General features: G+C 37.8%; 3 protein-coding genes across 3 annotated transcripts; 2 read left to right on the top strand and 1 right to left on the bottom strand.

The window, feature by feature from the left end:
* Nucleotides 1-9,619: 9,619 nt before the first annotated feature.
* Nucleotides 9,620-13,567, bottom strand: LOC104119855 (probable LRR receptor-like serine/threonine-protein kinase At3g47570). The gene is made up of 2 exons (XM_009631453.3): nucleotides 11,088-13,567; nucleotides 9,620-10,183 (listed from the first exon to the last, which is right to left on the bottom strand). The coding sequence occupies exons 1-2, from the start codon at nucleotides 12,631-12,633 to the stop codon at nucleotides 9,804-9,806; spliced, it is 1,926 nt and encodes a 641-aa protein (XP_009629748.2). The 5' UTR covers nucleotides 12,634-13,567; the 3' UTR covers nucleotides 9,620-9,803.
* Nucleotides 13,568-19,877: 6,310 nt separating this feature from the next.
* On the top strand, nucleotides 19,878-20,639 carry LOC138905677 (uncharacterized). Its single transcript, XM_070194197.1, has one exon. The coding sequence runs from the start codon at nucleotides 19,878-19,880 to the stop codon at nucleotides 20,637-20,639; it is 762 nt and encodes a 253-aa protein (XP_070050298.1).
* A 157-nt stretch (nucleotides 20,640-20,796) lies between these two features.
* On the top strand, nucleotides 20,797-21,210 carry LOC138905676 (uncharacterized). Its single transcript, XM_070194195.1, has one exon. It carries the CDS (start codon nucleotides 20,797-20,799, stop codon nucleotides 21,208-21,210), a length of 414 nt encoding a protein of 137 aa, XP_070050296.1.
* The last annotated feature ends 386 nt before the right edge of the window (nucleotides 21,211-21,596 follow it).

Genomic DNA, 21,596 nt, shown 5'->3' with positions numbered 1-21,596 from the left:
CATATCCAAAAATTCTTGCTCAATCCTTGAAGATTATCGAGAAAGTCCTCATCTTAAAGGTAAGAATCTATGCTCTAGTTCTTAATTTCGAAAATCTACTAAAAACGGGATAATTAGAAAGACAATTATTGGGTGTGGGGGTTGTTATCTTGCATGTATGTATTCTTAAAGCATGTGGGAAGGTTGTGAGCTAAAGAAATGGTAGAGAATGGGTTGAGGAATGATAAAATCTTTCCTAAAAGGGTCTTAAAAATATTAAGGCACACCTAGTGTTTGATAATGTGCTCAAATGAGCTAGAATTATGATCATCTTCCTAATTTTGGTTCAACTAGTTTATTTCTAAAATAGATTGAAGTTGCTAAGAATTCCGAAATATTTTAAAAGTTTAAGGAAGCTCAATTGAGGTATGTTGGATAAACCCGCTTCTTCTTAGAATCGAATCCCACAGTGTTCATATAATTGGTGTAAGTCCCAAATTAATCATAATAGAATTGGCTATTCTGAATGTGCTTGTGTTGAAGAGAATATACTCAATATGTATTATAAATGCTTCATTATGTAATCTTATCATTTGAGGATGTGTTCAAAATATGGAATATGTGTTAACAATGTTAAGACTTCAAGTCAAGATCGAATACAGGATCTTATGCCAAATTGTATGAAAAGCCTCTATGTGCCTAAGATTTCCTTATTGTTCATATGTGTATTTAATGTCTTGAATGGAAAGCCTTATTATTGTTGATGATGATAATGATAATTATGGCCACTTGTGCCAATGAATTGAAAAGAGGTGAAAGAGGTATGATGTGAGATTATTGACTAAAAAAGGTAATGTCTCGGGTGAGACGGCCTAGGCAATTGGGCCGTGATCGAACGCCATGCCGCACACATGGTGGTGACTGTGCTGGAAATGATAATTGAAATTGTGGTTATGGTTGATGTCTCAAATAAGACGACCTAGCCGATCGGGTCGTGATCAGACTTCGTGTAAGAATACAGTGGTATTGTGAATTATAGTATATCGGCTCTAAAGATCACCCAACCTAATAACATGAAAATTGACTTAAGAACTTATGTGATCCTTACTTGATGTTTTAGTATTGTTTGATGCTCTTATTGAACTCATGATTGTTTCCCCCTTGTATTATTATTCATTTTATTGAGATGGTGTTTAGTTTTACATACTAGTACTATTCGACAGTACTAACGTCCCTTTTGCCGGGGGCGCTGCATCTTTAAATGGATGCAGGTGGTTCCATAGTAGGCTGTGTTGATCAGCGATAGTGGTACATCCTCTTCCCAACAGACTTGGTGAGCCCCACTTTATCCCAGGGTCATGTATTGTATCTTTTGTTCATATTATTATCTCGTTTTGAGGTATAGCCGGGGCCTTGTTGTCGGCACCATCATAACACTCTTTTGTATCTCTTAGAGGCTCCGTAGACACTATGTAGGTTGTACATGGGTGCTAGAAAAGTCAAACAGATTATGTTGCGTTTTGATCTCTTGTTCCACTCGAATCATAAGAATGTGTGTATCTTGAAACTTAAAAATAATATAACCAAGAGACGATTTAGTATTGCATATATGATCTTCCTACTGTCTAATTAATGAAATCATGTCTTCTCTTGATCATGGGTGAGTTGGGTAGAAAGTATCTAATAGGATTGCTCGACCGAGTTCACTCGGTTGAGGTCCTGTCGCACTCCCCGAGTTTGGGGCATGACAAACTTGATATCAGAGCCTAAGATTTTAAAGTGTCCTAGGATGTCTCGAGGATGTGTCTAGTAGAGTCCTCCTTATCGGTGTGTTGTCGACCACATCTATAAGTTGGAGGATATTTGGGCATTTAGGAATAATACCCTTCTTTGATATTCTGGATCGTGCGATGAAACTGATTGTGAAATTGTTCCTCCTCTAATTCGTGCATTCCTTTAACTTTCAGTACATGGCACCTAAGAAGAGAGCAAAATCTGGCCAAGGAGACAATGCCGCCTCAGGAGTGGCAGTTGACCCTTTATTTGATGATGCAGGTAAATACCGAAGGGGTGGGGATAATCCCATGGCTGCTACACTGCCTGATTTCACTACACCTGACCAGGCCATACCAGTTCCTGCACCTACTGAGGGTGCAACGGTTCCTCCAACTGATATTCCGGTTCCACCTCCAGCCCTGGCTTCCGATTCTGGTATTTCGGACGGGGATCTTAGGGGAGCTATCCAGATGCTGACACAGATAGTGGCTTCTCAAGCCTAGAGATCAAATGTTGCACCCACTTCTTCTAGCCAACAAGGGGATTCTAGTGGTTCCAGGGTGAACAGGTTTCTTCAGTTGGATCCTCCGGTGTTCACGGATGCTAATCCCGAGGAGGACCTACAGGACTTCATTGATGAGATGCATAAGACTCTCCGGGTTATGCGCGCTACTGAGACGGAGGGAGTGGAGTTGGCCGCCTACCGCCTACCGCCAAAAAGGGGTGGCCTATTCTTGGTTTGAGCTGTGGGAGGACTCTCGGGAGGAGGGAAGCCCTCCAACAAGGTGGAGTGAGTTTGTTGACGCTTTCATGGACCATTTCTTACCGGCCAAGACTAGGGTAGCCCGTGCCGTAGAGTTTGAGAACCTTAAGCAAGGAAGTAAGAGTGCGTGGGAGTATCACATGGAGTTCGCGCGTATGGTTAAATATTCCATTCTCATGTTGCTTACTATGGAGGCTAGAGTGCGCCGGTTTGTGCAGTGCCTTAACCCCTTGGTTATCAATGAGATCAAATACCTAGCTCTACACAAAATATGCAGAAGTGTAATATGAGTATACTACAGTCGGTACCCAATAAGTATCAAGACTAACCTCGGTAGAGTAGTGACGAGGTACAGTCAAGACACTCACTAGTCAAATAACCTGTGCAATATAGCAGTATATGATAATAATAGAAGACAAATGGCAATGATGGCAACAAGAATCAACCAATGATATAAACAACAAGGAAGTAAGAACATCATAAATATTGCTCAAACGAATAAGGAACACAAATACAACCAGTTAATCAAGTCCCTCAAATATACGTCTTTCAAATGTAAGTACTTCAAGGATAAATCTTTCAAATATAAGTTTTTCAAACAACAATCTTTAGAATGTAATCCTTTCAAAATAAATATATATTTCAGATATACTCCCTTCAAATAAATATATTTTAAATATAGTTCTTCCAAATAAATACTTTCCATCAATAATTATTTCAAATAATATATTTTTGAATATAATTCTTTTAAATAAAAATCACCTTGTGACACGTCATTTCATAATCATAAAAAAATTACGGGTCTCAGCCCACTTTCATATTTTCACAGCACCTCGTGTCCATATCTCTATCACAACCGCACGGACAACTCACGTGCCAATATTATCAGCATTTACTCACCGCACCTCGTGCCCATATTTCATATCACAACTGCTAGGACAATTCACAAGACAGAATACATAATAATATAATGAAATTACTGAGAAGTGAACAATGAAAAATTTCAGAAAGATAACAACACAGCAAATAGAGGTAAACAACAAGGGCGCTCCTGAGGGTAAATATACAACAGCAAAGATGGAAAAATAACTCAGCAAGAACACCCTCTTCTTTAATCCAAATTTATGATAAATATTAACGTCTCAATTTAAACTTATTTAATTAATTATTTGCAGATGAAAAACTCATAATGTAATTATTTTCAGAAAATGTCAACTCAACAAGCAAACGAAATTCACATAAAAATCAAAGTAGCAATCACACCAAATTATCATATAAAACAAATTCGACAAATAAAGAACGAGGCATGACAAATAAGGATTTAATAAGTGCCTGTAATTTCCAATTTAATACTTAAAAATGCCCACGACTTTAAACCAATAAATTTTTTTACATATAAGCCCGAGTACGTACTCATCACCTTGCGTATACAACTTTCACATTATACAAATGGCACATACAACTCAATGCCTAAGGGGTAATTCCCCCACTCAAGGTTAGGCAAGATACTTACCTTTTTGAATTTAGGTTGATATTCCAAAATAGCCTTGTTGCATGAAATGACCTCCGGACGGCTCAAATCTAGCCAAATAAATTATATTACTTCATTAAAATTCATCGGAAATAATTTCAGATAATAAAACGTTGACTTAAAATTTCACATTAAAAAGTCAACCCGAAAGTCAACGCAGGCCTCGACTCTAGTAACCTGATAGAATTTTTACGAAATTCAAACACCCATTCCGATACGAGTTCAACCATACCAATTTTATCAAATTCCGATAAGGAATCGACATTCAAATCCCAAAATTTAGTCTAGGAAGTTTTTACAATTGTTCTCCAAATTTCCAACTAAAATCACTAATTACATGATGAAAATAATAATGAATTCGTGTAATATGGCCAAAACCGAGTTAGAATCACTTATCCCGATGATTTTTTTGAAAAACCCACAAAAGATCGCTACAAACCGAGCTTTCTAAGTCCAAAAATAAAAAATGAGATGAAAGCCTCATTTATATGGTACTACATTTGACCTCCAAAGTGTTGATTGCACATTTTTTGTGCGGTCCGCACATTCCAGGTTCTACGACCACAACACAAATTGTGCGGTCGCAGTCCAGTAGTGATTGCACTACCAGGCTTCAGTAAATAGACCATAACTTTCCATACAAATATCTAAATAATAAATAATTTAATTTATGAAAACTAGACTCAAAGGGATACAACTTTCCTTTTTGGATCATCTCCAAATTCCTTATAGATCAAAAGATATAAGCTTCCGAAGTCAGACCATCGAACCTGCAGATTCTACTTTCTACGGCCGCAAGAGGATTTCTGCGGTCCGCACATTTCCTCTGCGGTCCGCAATTTTGCTGTAAGGTCCGCCACTCCAAAATGTGCCCTCTGCACTTCAATTGTTCCAGAACATCATCAAAGTGCCGAAATGCCCAAACTCGTTCAAAACTCACCCCGAAACACACCCGAGGCCCCCGAGACCTCAACCAAACGTACCAACAAGTCCTAAAATATAACGCGGACTTGTTCGAGGCCTCAAACCATATCAAATAATGTCAAAACTATGAATCGCACCACAAATCGAATTCATGAATTTCCAAATCTTCCAACTTCCAAAATTCGTGCCGAAACATATCAAATTAACCTGGAATGACGTCAAAGTTTGCATGCAAGTTCCAAATGACATAACAGAGCTAATACAACTCTGAAAATCACATTCCGACACTGATATCACCAAAGTCAACTCCCGGTCAAACTTCCAAACCTTCCATTTCCAACTTTCCCATTTGAAGCCAAAATCAACTACGGACTTCCAAAAAAATATCCGGACACACTCCTAAGTCTAAAATTACCATACGGAGCCGTTTGCTCAAAATTCAACTCTCCGATCAACTCTTTTATTTTAAGCTTCTTAAATAAGAATTGTTCTTCCAATTTGATCCCGAATCATCCGAAAATCAAACTCGACCACATACGCAAGTCATAATACATATCACAAAGCTATTTGGGACCTTAAGTCGCTGAGCGAGATGCTAATTCAAAAAATGACAAGTCGGGTCATTACAGTTTTCCTAGGCTATTCTCGCCTTCAGAAGGGGTTTCAGTGTTATTCTACTTAACTTGATAAATATCTGGTGTCAAGTGATGTGGTATTTTCAAAGACTACAACATTCTTCTATGCACCTCCCATTTTTACAAGTCAAGGGGAGGAAGATGAGTGGCTAGTATATCAGGTTACTCGTTCTTTGACAGAACAATCAGATGATGTTCCGCAATCTCCTAGTTCTTCTATTGAGCACCAATCTGCTATCATGCCTTCAGCACATGCTCCAACTGTGTTAGCAAGACCGCCAACTGCTCAAGCCTACTCGCGGATGCGAGAGACAAATGAGACATGTCATGTAACTGTGTTAGTAAGACCGCCAATTGTTCAAGCCTACTCGCGAAGGCGAGAGATAAATGAGACATGTCCTGCAACAATTCCTTCATTATCAGATCCTCCTCCGCCTGATCCTTCAGAAAACCTTGACCTTCCTATTTCTTTTCGCAAAGGTATACGTACTTGCAAATCCACATATTTCATTGCTAATTTTGTTTCCTATGTCCGCATATCCTCTATGTCTAGATCTATGATTGCCTTTCTGGAGTCCATCACGATACCCAATATAGTGAAGGAGGCTTTGAATCATCCCGGATGGTTTGATGCAATGCTTGAGAAAATAATACATGCCGGGTAACCACACGTCGGATTTGGTGGACTTACAGGTCTTCACAGTTAAAGCTAATCTTGATGGTTTTGTGGCAAGACTTAAGGCTAGACTTGTTGCTAAAGGGTATGCTCAAACTTATGGGGTAGATTATTTCGATACCTTCTCCGTGGTTTCCAAACTCACTTCTGTCCGCTTATTAATTTCTCTAGCTGTTTCCGAGAATTGGCCTTTACATCAGTTGGATATCAAGAATGCATTCCTTCATGGTGATCTTCAGGAAGAAGTGTATATATAGCAACCACCCAGTTTTGTTACTCAGGGGGAATATGGGAAAGTCTGTCATTTGAAGAAGTCCTTATATGGCTTGAAGTAGAGTCCTCGAGCTTGGTTTGGCAAGTTTAGTGAGGTACTTCAGAAGTTTGGGCTGAAAATGAGTAAGTGTGATCACTCATTCTTTTATCCGCAATCAGCAACTGGCACTATTCTCCTTGTTGTATATATTGATGACATTGTTATCACAGGAAGTGACTATGCGCGGATCTCTTTCTTCAAGTCTTTCTTGCATACTAAGCATTTGGGCCAGTTGCAATACTTTTTTGGAGTAGAATTGAATATAAGCAAAATGGAAATTCTTCTATCTCAGAGAAAGTATATTGTTGATCTACTTGCAGAAACCGGAAAGTTGGCAGCCAAACCCTGCAGTACTATAATGGTTTCTAATGTACATCTTATGAAAGATGATGGCGATTCTTTGATAATCTTGAGAGATATAGGAGATTAGTTGGGAAGTTGAGCTGTCTCATTGTGACTTGTCGAGATATTGCTTTTGTTGTGAGTGTTGTTAGACAATTCATGTGTGCACCTACAGTCAAATATTGGGAAGCTTTGGAACATATTCTATGTTACTTGAAAGGATCTCCTGGACCTGGAATATTGTATAGCAACCACGGCCATACTCGTGTAGAGTGTTTCGCAGATGCTGATTGGGTGGGATCCAAAATTTATAGAAGATCTACTACATGTTATTGTGTCTTTGTTGGAGGGAACCTAGTATCGTGGAGGAGTAAGAAGCAAAATATTGTATCTCGACCACTGCAGAGTCCGAGTATAGAGCTATGTTATAGTCTACGCTTGAGATTATGTAGATACATCATCTTTTAACTAAAATTGGGTTGAAACATCATACACCAGCAAAACTCTGGTGTGATAATTAAGTTGCCCTTCATATTGCCTCAAATACGGTGTATCATGAAAGAACTAAATATATTGAGGTCGACTATAATTTTATTCGTGAGAAGATTTAGGAAAACTTGATTTCCACTGGCTATATGAAAACATGAGAGCAACTAACTGATTTATTCACCAAGGCATTGAATGGAACTAGAGTTGATTACCTTTGTAACAAGCTAGGCATGATCAATATCTATGTTCCAGTTTGAGGGGAGTGTTATGAATGCAGTATATTCTTTGTAATATGCATGATAGCATGATTCTAGGGATTCTACATTCATGATAGAATGAATGTAGACATATTTCTTGTAACATACATGATTGTAGGTATTTAATAGCGGATCTACAGGATTTTTCATTTTTTTATTCTTTCCATAGTTAGGATACATGCATATATACAGATTGCTTCATGGAATAACATATGAACTATTTCCCCATGCCTTGTTTTGTTACATTCCTAAAGCAAGCCTAATCTGTCTTATCACAATTTATGAATCATTGAGTTGCATTTTGAACTATTTCTAAGTCCAGTCCGTAATCATTTTCAGCCACAGTACTTGGCATTAGGGCTGCTTATCGGGCAGATTGGGCGGTTAATTACTCTTAACGGTTTGGCTTAACGGTTATCGGTTTTTAAATATATTAATCCGCTAGCCACCCGATAAGATATCGGGCGAATTGGTATCGGTTTAGCTCTTATCGGACAGTTTATCGGCCTAATTCAATCTATATTGCGTGCATTAATTGTTTGTTGACCGCCTTGCATACAAATTCAAAATAGAAAATTACACATTGAGTCCAGACATACATGTCTGTTAACGCCTACATAAGAATGATGTAGTGTGTCATGTGGTGTAGAGTGAAAAAAACAGAAAATATTGTAGTCTACATTATATCCCAAAGCAGACTATGATATGATGTAATTAAGGAAAAAGTAGTTCTAATGGATATGTCACTGTAACTCTTGCTAGCTATAACATGGATCATACAATGATATCAAATTTCATTGAGATAACTATGTGATTGCCTGGTTTAGATGCAAAGGAACAATTTCAGTAGTTTAGCTCATTAAATATAATGGTATCTAAGCTTTTATTAATTTATTCATAGCACAAACGAAGCAAAATTACAATAAACGTGCGGTCCTTCCCTTTGTTTCTTGTTCATTAACAATATATTAATAATTAACACAAAGGCTGTGATGGATCCATATTTACAATTTTAAAAAGCAAAAATATGAGCTTGCTCTTCATACTAGGGCACTAAGATAGAGTGTTGGAAGCCTGGAAGTCGACGAGATAGAGTACTGCGGGTGGCTGCTGGAGTGCTGGTTGAATTTCTACTGAAGCTGGTTGAATTATGGTCGAATAAAGAGAACCATAATTCTGCTGGTGGCTACTGGTTGAAGTTTAGGCATTAGGGTTCTGATTATTTAGGAATTAGGCGTTAGAACTTAGAGATAAAGTACTGGAAGAAGTGGAAGGTTTTTGATATTTAATATATATATATATTCATAACGGGTTAACGGATTATCCATTAAGATATATACACTTAACGGGTTAACGGATTATCCGTTAAGAAAATTGAATAATTCACCCCCAAACCGATAAGCCGTTAATAAAAAAACTTCAATCCGTTCCCCGTCCGTTAAACCGTTAACCCGATACCAATAAGCCATTAAGCTTCGGTTTCGGTTCGGTTTCGGTTCGGTTTTGAACACCCCTACTTGGCATAAGTTCTAGAGAGGAAACTAGAGATGTCAAAGTATGATAAGAATTAAGGTATCCTCAAAAAACTGGTGTATCCTCTAAAAAGGAGTTTGAAATACCTAAACATAGCAAGATTTGAAGAAACTATTAGCTTAGCAGTCTATGCAGATTGCAGGTTCTCTCCAAGTAAACAGGTTTCTTACCTGAGTAACTCTTTGGACCTTAGCTGGCTTCACATCCTTGCATATTTTTTGTGCACAAAGTGTAGCGGTATCAACCAAATTAATAAGAAATTTTGACAAACGTAAGAAGAAACAGAAAATACTTAGCTTCATGTGAAGAGAAAACATTTAAAAGGAGTAGATGAAAAGTTTGGCAGATAAATGAGGAGAGTGGATTATACACATGGCTTCATATAGAAAAAGACTAGGAGATACAACATTGCATATAAATTGACGAATACTGCAAAGACTATTCACTAAAGAACTGATAGGTTTACAAATGTGGAAGGTCCATAATAGCTCTTAAAAAAGATAGACAACGTCGGAGAATATCCACATAATTAGTATGTAGGATATCGAGAAACTGATTCTGCTTGTTGCTGCATCAATCCCTTTTCTAAGGTTTTGTATGAGAATTGCTAAAAATCTTGGTTAATTCAGCTCTTATTTTCTTCAGCTGCACCACAACCTCTCTCATGTTTATCCTTTCCTCTGGTAACTCTTTCAAACATAGGAATGCAACATTTATGATCGAAACCAACAACTGTTTGATTCGGCTTTGGTTTTCATCACTTGTAAAGGCAATGTCACTAACAAGGTCTGCATCTAGAATGTCAATAACAGCATCAGGAAATGAGAGAGATACCCATTTATGCAAGCTTAAGTCTCCTCCAAACATGTCATCAGTAGGCTTCTTTCTTGTGAATGTCTCAAGCAACAAAATCCCAAAGCTATAAACATCACTGCTTGTGGATATTTGCCCATCTAAACCATATTCTGTTGCAATAAATTCCCAGTTAAACTATGCCCAAATAGATAACCATGGACTTAAATTGAGATTTTTTGGAACTTAGAAATGTGTAGTTGCCCATGTTATAGTACAAAATGTTATAAACTGCCACTGTCATAAAAGAAAAAGTTTCTGGACTATGTGAAATTCCCACTGTGAAATCAATTATGACACGGGATGAAAATCAAAGTTATGGTAGTTGTAGGTTGTGTTTGGTACGATGAAAAATGTTTTCCTAGAAAATATTATCTTGGAAAACAAGTGGTTTTCTTCCTTATTTTTTGGTATTTGGTTAGTAAGGAAAAATTATTGTCCCAAGAGCATTTTAATAAAATAATTCAAGCAAATACTATAATCTCGGGCCCGAACCAGACACAGGACCTGACCCGAACCCCCACCATGGTCCCCAGCCACGGCCCCCTACAGGCCGACATGCGGCCCCTGGCCCCGACACCCCCACCCTCGGCCCCGACCTCCCTGTTTCGAGTTGCGAAGTCCGAGTTGAGCGGGAGAGGGGTGGCAGTAGTTGGTGGGCCGGGGCGGAGGGAAGGGGGTGAGGGTGGGGAGGTTTGCTAGGGAGGGGGAGGTGGGCCGAGGCATGGGGTTGGGGATGGGATAGGGGTGTCAAGGTAGGGGGGTGGGTTGAGGTTGGGTGCAAGGTGGTAGGTTGGGGTCTTGGGCCCGGGGTGGCGATGGTGTGCATTGGGGGTGGCAGTAAGGATGAAAAAGGTTGAAAGAGAGTTTTGAAAAATATTTTTCCTCCTCGTAGTATATAGTATGCAAGTCATTTTCCTCATTTCATTAGGAAAATGTTTTCGTTCCTACCAAACAAATCCATAAAGGAATAAAGAAACCAACATAGGACACCTGCAGTTCAAGACATTATCATACCTGGAGCAATATAACCAATAGTTCCCAGGGTCTTCGTTTGAGCATTGTTTCCTTCTTGTGCCAACATTTTTGCAATCCCAAAATCTGCCACATGGGCAGTCAAATCCTGATCAAGAAGCACGTTAGCCGGCTTTAGATCGCAGTGCACAATCGACACTGTATAATCATGATGAAGATACTCTACGGCCAGTGCTACGTCGATCATTATATTGAGTCTTTCAACAAGGCTCAAACAATTTCTATCGGAGTATAACATTTTATCTAAGCTTCCATTAGGCATATACTCCAGTACCATCGCCACGAAATCCATATTTGAGCAAGTTGATACAATCTGGACCAAGTTCCTGTGTCTTACATTGCTCAAAATTTCACATTCTGAATCAAAATTTTTTAAAGCCCCTTGCCATTGCATATCAAAAACTTTGATTGCAAAGACATTATCACCAGACAACTTACCCTTGTATACTGTACCAGAACTTCCACTTCCCACTAGGTTGGACTGACTGAAGTTTTCAGTAGCTTGGAGAAGCTCATAATAACTGATCCTCTGATGACCCATTCTGAATGAGGAATCAGTTCCATTTTTGCTCTTCACATGCTTTTTCCTTGACCAAATCATCCATGTGAAAAACAAAGCGACCAATATCAGAAATACTGCAGCAGCAGATACTGTTGTTCCAAGGATAAGAGACTTTTTCCTTGTTGTCGTGCTGCTTCGAGCTGGACACAAAGGAATATGTAAGTCAGGTGCTCCACAAAGTCTTGGATTTCCCATGAAAAACTGGCAACTGAGATTTGCAAATACCCCTTTCTTTGGAACTTCTCCTTGCAAGTTGTTGAAAGAAACATTGAAATACTTGAGATCTCGCAATAGCTCGAGAGGTTTGGGAATCATACCAGATAGAGCATTACTAGACAAATCCAAATACTCAAGAACAATTAGATTGCTAAATGTATTTGGCATGGGACCTTGAAATGCATTTCTTGACATATCTAGTGAAACTAGATTTTGAAGTGACCCTATGGAATTGGGTATTTCACCAAAAAACTTATTAAAAGAGAGGTCCATGATGTTCACGGCTTTCAGATTTCCCACATCAGAAGGTAAGAAACCATGCAGCAGGTTTTTGGACAAGTTCAGACCGTCAAGTTTTATTAATCTCCAAAAACTTGAAGGTAAGTTGGAGTTGAAATTGTTGGCAGCAATTGACATTTCCCTTAATTCAGTCAGATTACCAATACATGAAGGTATTGATCCTGATAGTCTGTTTTCTCCCAAGTGCAAAACACCTAATCTTTGTATGCTGCACAGTTCAGCTGGAAAAGGCCCTTCTAATTTATTTCCAGTAAGATACAGCCTTTCCAGATTTTGCAAGCCAATAAAGAAGGGAACCACATTACCGACAATGTTATTATTTTCCAATCCCAGGTAAATCAAGCTACTTAAGTTTCCAAGGCTTATTGGAATACTGCCTCTAATCCCACAATTCGCTGCAGGAAGGACCTTCATTTTGCTTGATAAATTTCCTATTGATTCCGGAAACATTCCATTCAAAGGGATTAGATTCAAGAATTAGGTACTCGAGATTCCAGCAAGTTACCATTGAATTCAGGAAGTCAAGATATGTGGCTCCAGGCTTGTTTACCAATAAATTGTTTTGCAGATTAAGATTCTTAAGGTGCACCAGGTTACCTAACATCATGGGAATTTGTCCACTAAAACTATTGTTAGCAACTTCAAGATACACAAGCTTTGAAGCATTGCAAATTGCAGATGGTAAATCTCCACTAAATTGGTTGTGTGAAAGGAAAATCTCCTGCAAATTAGGTATCCAGGTACCAAGATCATGAGGAACATGTCCATTCAAGTAGTTATGCCTGGCTTTGAGGATTTCAAGCGACGAAATATTGAACAAGCTGGACGGAATGGCACCAGAAATTCGATTATATTCAAATTCAAACCAGACCAGTTCATGCAACTTACCAAACTCACTTGGAATATTTCCTTCCAAATCATTTTCAGTTAACCAGAGATCAGTAAGCTTTGATGCATTAGATAGAGAAACAGGGATTTTCCCAGTTATCCTATTGCTGTCCAGAAAAAGACGCTCAAGGATAGGAAGATATTTACCCAAATCACTTATAAGTTCTCCTGAGAAGGCATTTATGGACAAATCTACAATTTGCAATCTTGAAATGTTGAAAATTGAAGCAGGTATTGAACCAGTGAATCTATTGCCACGAAAGGAAAGGAGCTTCAAATTGGAAAGATCACCTAGTTCAGATGGTATTTCACCCTTTAAATCATCATTTTCATGTAGATAAAAGTATTCCAGCTTTGATAAGTTTCCTAATAAAGATGGAATCTTGCCTGTGAGGTTATTGTTGTTGAGACGCAAAAACCTGAGTTGGTTTAAAAGGCCAAGTTCCTGGGGTATGCTTCCTTTGATCATATTATCTGATAAATGAAGTTCTTGCAGTAAGTGACAACGGCTTATGTTTGGAGGAATGGTTCCTTGAAGAGAATTCCCGGTCAGATTCAAAAGTCTCAGTTGTTGCAAGAAGCCCAATTCACTTGGCAAATTGCCGTTCAAGTCATTGCTACTCAGATCAAGAACAGCAAGTTGAGTCAAGTTGCCAATGTCTGAAACAATTTCGCCTTGAATGGCCAAATTAGGAAGTTGCAAAGCTACAACTCTCTGGTTCAAGCATGAAACTCCGTACCAGCTGCAGAAGTGTGTTTTTGAGCTCCAGTTTTTGGACACAATGTTGTGAGGTTCCAATAAAAGGCTAGACTTGAACGCTAGTAAAGCAGCATAATCAGTGAAGTTGGCTTGTTTAGCTAAACAAGCTGGAGAAAACAAGACTAGAAGTGCAAGAAACTCAACTAGAGTGTTCATGATTAGTGATTTTGGATTCGTACTGTCACTGAGAGAAGGACTGGTGGTTGGAAGAATTCAACTCCTTTTACTTTTCTTATAAGGAAGAATTTAATTTCAATGGATCTATTCAACCACAAAAGGTAGCTATGAGGCGAGAATTGTTCAAAATCGTATTATGACGCTAAGCAATGTGGAATTCTAAAACTTTCCTACACGATCGCTCAGACATTTGGAGCGTTACTTAACGCCGTGTTAAGAAAAGTAGACTGTTGGACCTAACTGCATCATAAAGACTAACTCATGAGATAAGGATTGTCTAAAACTATATAAAGAGAATACAATTCATACGCTCGTGACTCTAACAGTATAGGGAAAGTTTTTTCGAAGCACCATGAAATCAGATTTTTCTTAATTCTTGCACCCTATAAGAACTTCTAGTTAACTTTAAAATAGAGCTGTTTCTTTATGCTTAGTGGTAATCGTGTTTATAATGCCCAATCCACTATTATGTTTTAGTGGGATGGCCATATCAATATATTATATAACATCAAAGTGAAACGAAGGTTAAAGAAAAGGGAAGATCAAGATTAATGGCCATACAATAAGCTATTTTGTGCAAGCATATGTGCTAAAGTTGTGCCACACACACACAAATAGGTACTAAGAAATTCATGGTGAGGTTTTTGTTATTTAAGATGAAATAGTCTTAAAATGAGGGTGAATGGGAAATGGAGGGAAAAATGAAATTTTTGAGTAAAATTTTAAGTTTCCCCCTCTTGACAATGAGACATTGTCCCATATTGGAAGAGGAAAAGATTTTTAATGGGTATATATATAATTGCTCTTCTTGTAGCTCTTAAAGAGTTAAGAAGATAGCAAGCCTCACGCCGTCGTCATCGCTCGGCTCGGCTTCGGCTTCGGCTTCGGTCAAATGATCGATTGATAGCCGCCTAATGCTCTTCCCACCATGACCAAGTGCTTGCTCCACAAACAAGCTAGTGCATGCACCACCATGGAGGGTGGAGGGTCGTTCATCTTCAAAGCTGACTGCTATAAATATGTGCAGCACAGCTGTTGAAGAAAGACACAAAAACACAAAACTGAAAACATTCAACTTTGGCTATACATTGCACTCCTTCCTCTCAGCATTTCCATATGATTTTCTGAGTTTCTACTCCTTTGAACTTTGTGTTCGCTGAAACACTGGGGTTTGAAATACCGCTACACCAGTGTGTGATTCGTTGTATCCTGGGAGGAAATAATCCATAACCTTGGGTACTAGGAGGGGATTAAATTCCTTAAGGAAACACTGTGAATTCAGTGGGCTCGAATTAATTACTGTTTCATTACGATAACTTATATTTCTCAGAATTATTATTTACAAATACAACAATATTGGCGAGACTAACAATTCATTATCTATATCAGTATCATTGAAAAAGAGATAGGCGGACGGTTATCATATTGCTGTCCAGAAAAGTAAAAAAGGTACTCAAGACTAGCAAGATAATTATCCAAAGGTACTATGATATAGGAGTATATACTGAATAAAGAATTATTTTGGGACACACAAAGTCTTGACTTGTTTCCGAATACTAGTATATAACTGCTCGACCACTATTCTGAATCTAAACTATGAGTGGCCTGTTTGACCAAGTTCTTGCTATGCCAAAAATGCTTAATCTTTTTTTCCAAAAAAAATGCTTATTAGAGAGTTAAGGTGTGACCAACATTTAGGAAAAAATTAAGTGCTTTTGAGTAATAGTAGTAGTAACAACAAAAATAGCTTCTCCCTAGAAAAACTTTTTGAAAGCTTGCTTAAACACACATTGCTACTGTAATATTGGAAAAAAATATTTTTCAAATTAATTAGTCAAACAAACCGCTACTCTCTAAAAGTACTTTTCGAAAATCACATCTGACAAAAAATACTTTTCAAAATAAGCAAATTTTAAAAGTTTAGGTCGACGAATTTTGTGGCCTAAAGCCAAACTTTATAAGGGGCCTTAAAAAAAAATTCCAAAAAAAAATTATTATGTTTTATTTGAAATCTATTTTTCTACCTTTTATTAGATGCAAAGTTATTAGTAATTTTCCTATAATGAATTTCTCCTAATAAGTCTTTCTCAATTGACAATATGGCTAATACATTTAACCTCTCTTGAGACAATGTTGATCTTAGGTAAGATTTTATCAATTTTAATTTTAAAAAACTTCTTGCCGCTGAAGCAACGGTAACATGAGTTATTAACATTATTCTATAAATAATATAGGCATTTGGAACAGAATTAAATTTTTTAATTTGATTGAGTATATCAATTTAACTATTATCTTCTAATTGTACTATTTTTCTTAACACTTTTAATTCAGAAAATAAATCTAAGCAATCAATATCTACTTGATTATTATACTTTGATGAACGTTCAAGATTAACTCAATATATGGATTATATTGGGTTTGTTGTTGTAAGGAACATTCAAGATTAAAGCAATATTTATTCAAATTTCCATCATATAGTGATCTTAGTTTTTTACCGCTGAATAAAAAAGCAAAAATATTTTCATATTCTTCGAATTGTTCAAATCTATTTTGAAATAAAAAAAAATAGCTTTGTCTACTATGTATAAAAAGTAATCAACTCTAAAGGACTATTCGAGAGATTTTGAGATTTTATTATCAACATTCTCATTAAATTATTTCTTCCTATATATATCATACTTCTCTTATGAAATTCGGGTTCGATATTCATTTCAAATGCAATTTCCTTGACAGAAATTATAGCAATTGCAAACTCTTCTTCTCTATATTTGTTAAAGAAAGAAATCAAACATTTTCTCTTTACATATAATTTTTTTAAAAACTTATATATAGTCTATTAGATGTAATTAAAAATGGGCCTCCATAAATGTGGGGCCTAAAGCAGTTGCTTTACCTGCTCTAGGGAAGGGTTGTTGTAACACTCCTTAAATCTATAAAAGTTTCAAGACAGCACTAAATATAGAATTTAAATTTTTTTCTATCTTAAATTATACTTCTATTACAGATTTAAACCCCTGTGATTGATTTTCGAGTTTTTTTTCTATTTATAAATAATTGGATATACAATTAGGGGAATATTAATAATTTTAATATTATTAATTATTAAAAGTGGGCATCATTAATTATTAGTTAAGCTAAAAAAAGAAGGAAAAAGAACCTAAAGCCCATAAAATGGGCTGTTGGAAAACAAAGGCTTCAAGCCTTAAAGAAAAACAGAACCTTGGTTTTATCATTCACGCAGAAGGGCAGAAGACAAAAGCCTTAGACGAAAAAGAGTACTCTGTTCGCTCACGAAACAGATAGTCACGAAACAGAGGCTGCTTACTCACACAGCAATAGAAAATCTAGGGTTCTTTACAAATCACTAATTCTTGAATTCAGGTATATAAAATTCCCTATTGTCAATTACCCTACAGTAGTAATAGGTAAGAAATAAATAGTTAATTTCCTTCTTTCTCTATATCATTAATAAATTTCATGTTTAGGTGTGAAACTCTAAAATTAATTAAAATGCATTGGTTGTTGCAGAATTAATTATTTGACGGATATAAATTAGACTGGGGCCTACGTATTGGCTCGACGAATTTTGAGGTGAGTTGATATAACCCTCTACTAAAGTGGTTTAGCTCACAAAAGCACGCATACAAGGTGTTTGATGAATTGTTTAAAAGAGTTTATATTTACTTAATTGGAGCGAATGAGTACCTATTAACTTAGAATTGTTCTAGCAAAAGTTTAGATGATTTATTATGATATATGTGCATAAATATTCAGATTTTTATGTTATTCTTATATGTTATTTTCATGTTGCAAATTTATGAAGAAGCAAGAATCTTTAAAAATACTTTTAAATGTTTATTTCATTCGTATGACATGCTTTACATTTAAGGATACCGGCATGAGCATGTACATGATGTTCCATAAAGAATAGATTTAGACTTGAAAAGTCACAAGAAGAAGTTTTAGAAAGAAAAGATTTTTGGGAGTATCCTTTATTCTGAGAAGGGTTTATCGTCCAGGCCGAGGGTCCTGACCAAGGCTTTGACTTCCTGAAACTACTTGTGCCAAAGTAGAGAGCACACGAGCCGAGGGTCTCATTGCTGAGAATTTACTTAGCCATACTAAGGTATGATACATGAGTGCTGAGAACCATGAAGCGAGTGGCACCTCGTGGATTGGGCCTATTCGATCAGGTTGGGATCGAACCCGTGCCGATCACACGGTGACTAAGACAAAAATAGGTCAGGATAGTTAGAACTCCCAAAGTATAAAGTGAAGTATTTTTTTTGTAAGAAAGAAAAAGAAAAGAATTTCCTTTAGAATATTCATAAACTGCTATTATGTAATTATTTTAGAATTGTTCTTATAAACTTTATGTTTTACATGCATTTAGAATCTTTGCTCGTAATGTATATGTTATTAAAGTTTCGTCCCCTGTCATTGAGACTCACTGAGTACAATGAATGGTAGTGACGTTCTATCTTGGGAATCTATGTTGGTCTGCGGTACAACGTAGGAACCGGTTTTGCAGGCGAGCAGGCTACGGGTTAGGACTTCCCTCACTTTCAGTACTATTGGTGAGCTCCGCTTTTGTTCGTGGAGTACTCCTTTGAGTCATCATTATTTAGCTATTTCTTTGTTTACTTAGAGAACTGGCCAGAAAATCTCATGTCCTGAGCAGTGCGTCAGTTTATCAGTAGAGGCTTCATAGACATAGTTGTTGGGTTAAGATTAAGATGTTTTTGATAATAACTCGGTAGTATTTCAATGATTACTACGAATAAAATTTTAGAGTTGGTTTATTTTAGATATTTAAATTAATTAAAAGTATTTGGTTAAAGTATTACCTTACTGCATATAAAGTTTGAAGTTATAATATATTTGATAAGTGCAGATAGTTCACTCGGTCATGTCAGTGATCGGGTGCCGGACACGGCTTGTTCAGAAATTGGGTCGTGACAAACTTGGTATCAGAGCATTAGTTTTATCGAGTCCTAGGGGTCTATGAAGCCGTGTTAGTAGAGTCTTATTTATGGGTATGAAGCGTGTCATACTTATAAACAGGAGGCTACAAGCATTTAGGAAAAGTCTCATTTTCTTTCATACTTTAGATCGTGTAGTAGATCCTACCTCTAAGAAATTATCTAATGTATTCGTTTCTCCAAAACTCACAGAAATGGCTCGTACTCGCAACTCTGACATCGACACTCAGGATGCTGCTCAAGAAACTATTGCTACTATTGTGGCTCAAGGTAGAAGTAAGAAGGCTTCAACTCAGAAAAGGAGGGGTAAATCCACAAAGGGGGTCCAAGTATCCCGGGTTGAACAGGAAGAAGGGGTGGAGCATGATGATCCAGTGCCGCCCCCAACAACAGCTCCGGCTTAGACAACTATATCTCCAGAGGTGGGTTAGATGTTTAATGCTGTCAGCAGTGCTATGGAGATGTTTAAAGCCTTCATGGCTAACCAGAACGAGAGAAGAGATGAGATTCTACCTCAATAAAATAGACAAAACAATTCTGAGTCCTCAAGAGTGAATGAATTTTTGAAGTTGAGTCCTCCATTATTCCATAGTTCTATAGCCGATGAAGATCCAATATTATGGCTGGAGGGTGTCAAGAAAGCCCTCCGAGCGATGCAAGCATTTGATGATGAAGTTGTGGAGCTGGCTGCTTACCAACTTAGAGATGTGGTCGGCGCTTGGTTTGAGATATAGGAAAAGGAAAGAGATGAAGATGATGGTCCGCCTACTTGTGAAGAATTTGAAGAGGCCATTATGGCTAACTTTATCCTGGAAGAGGATAGGGAAGCTAAGGCTACAGAGTTCGAATAGCTCAAGCAAGGGAATAAAAGTGTGCAAGAGTACTATATGGAATTCATAAGGTTAGGTAAGCATGCTCCTCACATGGTTAAGACAAAAAAAGAAAAGATTTGCAGGTTTGTTGGTGGTTTGGCTTACCATATTAAGGATACGACATCAGCTGTATCGGTAGGGATGACAACCTTCTCCTCTGTTGTGGGATTCGCCAAGCACTTAGAAAAAGACAGACAACAAAGGAGAGAAGAAAAAGAGCATAACAAGAAAGGCCGGACAGAGAGCGGGTTTAATGGTACATCCAGCGGAGGTGGAAGGGATTCCTCTAATAAGGAGTCATTAGCACCAGCTCAGTCCAGTAATCAGTCAGGTGGTGGGTGTTCCTTCAGACGTACTCAGAGTTATGGAAAGCAGTCTCGCCAGAATCAGAATTTTAGGACATCATCCTCACATAGCCAGAGTCATGCTGAGCAACATTCACACCAACAAGGTCTTTGTGGAACATGTAAGCGGCAACATCCAGGAAAGTATAAGCTCGGGTTTCATGGTTGCTATCATTGTGGAGACATTGGTCATATAAAGGCCAACTACCCAAAGTTGCGACGTAATTTCAGTGGTGGATCAACTCGTCCTTCTAGTTCCTCAGCTACTGCAGTTGCACCACCTCAGGCTCGTGGTTCTCATAATCAGACCGGGCATGGGGTAGGCAGAGGTGCTGATCGAGTTACTCAGGGAGGGGGACAACCCCGTTTGTTTTCTACACTTGATCGTCAGAGTGAAGAGGATCTGCAGAAGTTATTACAGGTATACTTTTAGTCTGCTCACATAATGCTTATGCATGTGACTCCATACTAGTGAGCCATTCCTAGTATCTACTCTAGTTGGCGAGTCAGTAAAAGTCACAAGAGTCTATAGAGGTTGTATAGTTTCAGTCCAAGGTCGCAGCACCGAGGCCGATCTCATAGAGTTAGAAATGGTGTATTTCGATGTGATCATGGGTATGGATTGGTTATCTTCCTGCTATGCCATGTTAGATTGTCGTGCCAAGATAGTCAGGTTCCAATTTCCAAATGAAGAAGTCTTAGAGTGGAAGGGTAGTTCAGCATCGCTGGTAGCTAAGTTTATTTCTTACCTTAAGGCACAACGAATGATTGGTAAGGGGTGTCTCGCCTATTTGGCTCACATCATTAATCCAGAATCAGAACCACCAGCTCTTCAGTCTGTTCCAGTTATTAAAGAATTCCCAGAAGTTTTCCTAGATGACCTTCTTGGACTTTCTCCTGAAAGAATCATAGACTTTGGCATTGATCTCATGCCAGGCACTCAGCCCATATCTATACCTCCTTATGGGATGGCTCCAGCAGAACTTAATGAGCTGAGAGAATAGTTGAAAGACCTTCTTGACAAGGGCTTCATCAGGCTGATTGTTTCACCGTGGGGTGCTCTGGTCCTGTTTGTCAAGAAGAAAGATGGGTCTCTCAGAATGTGCGTCGACTATCGGCAGCTGAATAAAGTTACCATTAAGAACAAGTACCCACTGCCAAGAATTGATGATTTATTTGATCAACTTCAGGGCGTAAAGTACTTTTCAAAAATAGACTTGAGGTCGGGGTACCATCAGTTGAGAATCAGAGAAGAAGATATATCTAAAATAGCCTTTAAAACTCGCTACGGGCACTATGAATTTTTAGTAATGTCCTTCGGGTTGACAAATGCTCCAACTGCATTCATGGACCTCATGAACAGAGTATTCAAGCCGTTCCTTTATACCTT

The sequence above is a fragment of the Nicotiana tomentosiformis genome, chromosome 2 (genome assembly GCF_000390325.3).
Source record: "Nicotiana tomentosiformis chromosome 2, ASM39032v3, whole genome shotgun sequence".
Lineage (NCBI taxonomy): Eukaryota > Viridiplantae > Streptophyta > Magnoliopsida > Solanales > Solanaceae > Nicotiana > Nicotiana tomentosiformis.
This window is presented reverse-complemented; position numbering and strand designations above follow the sequence as displayed.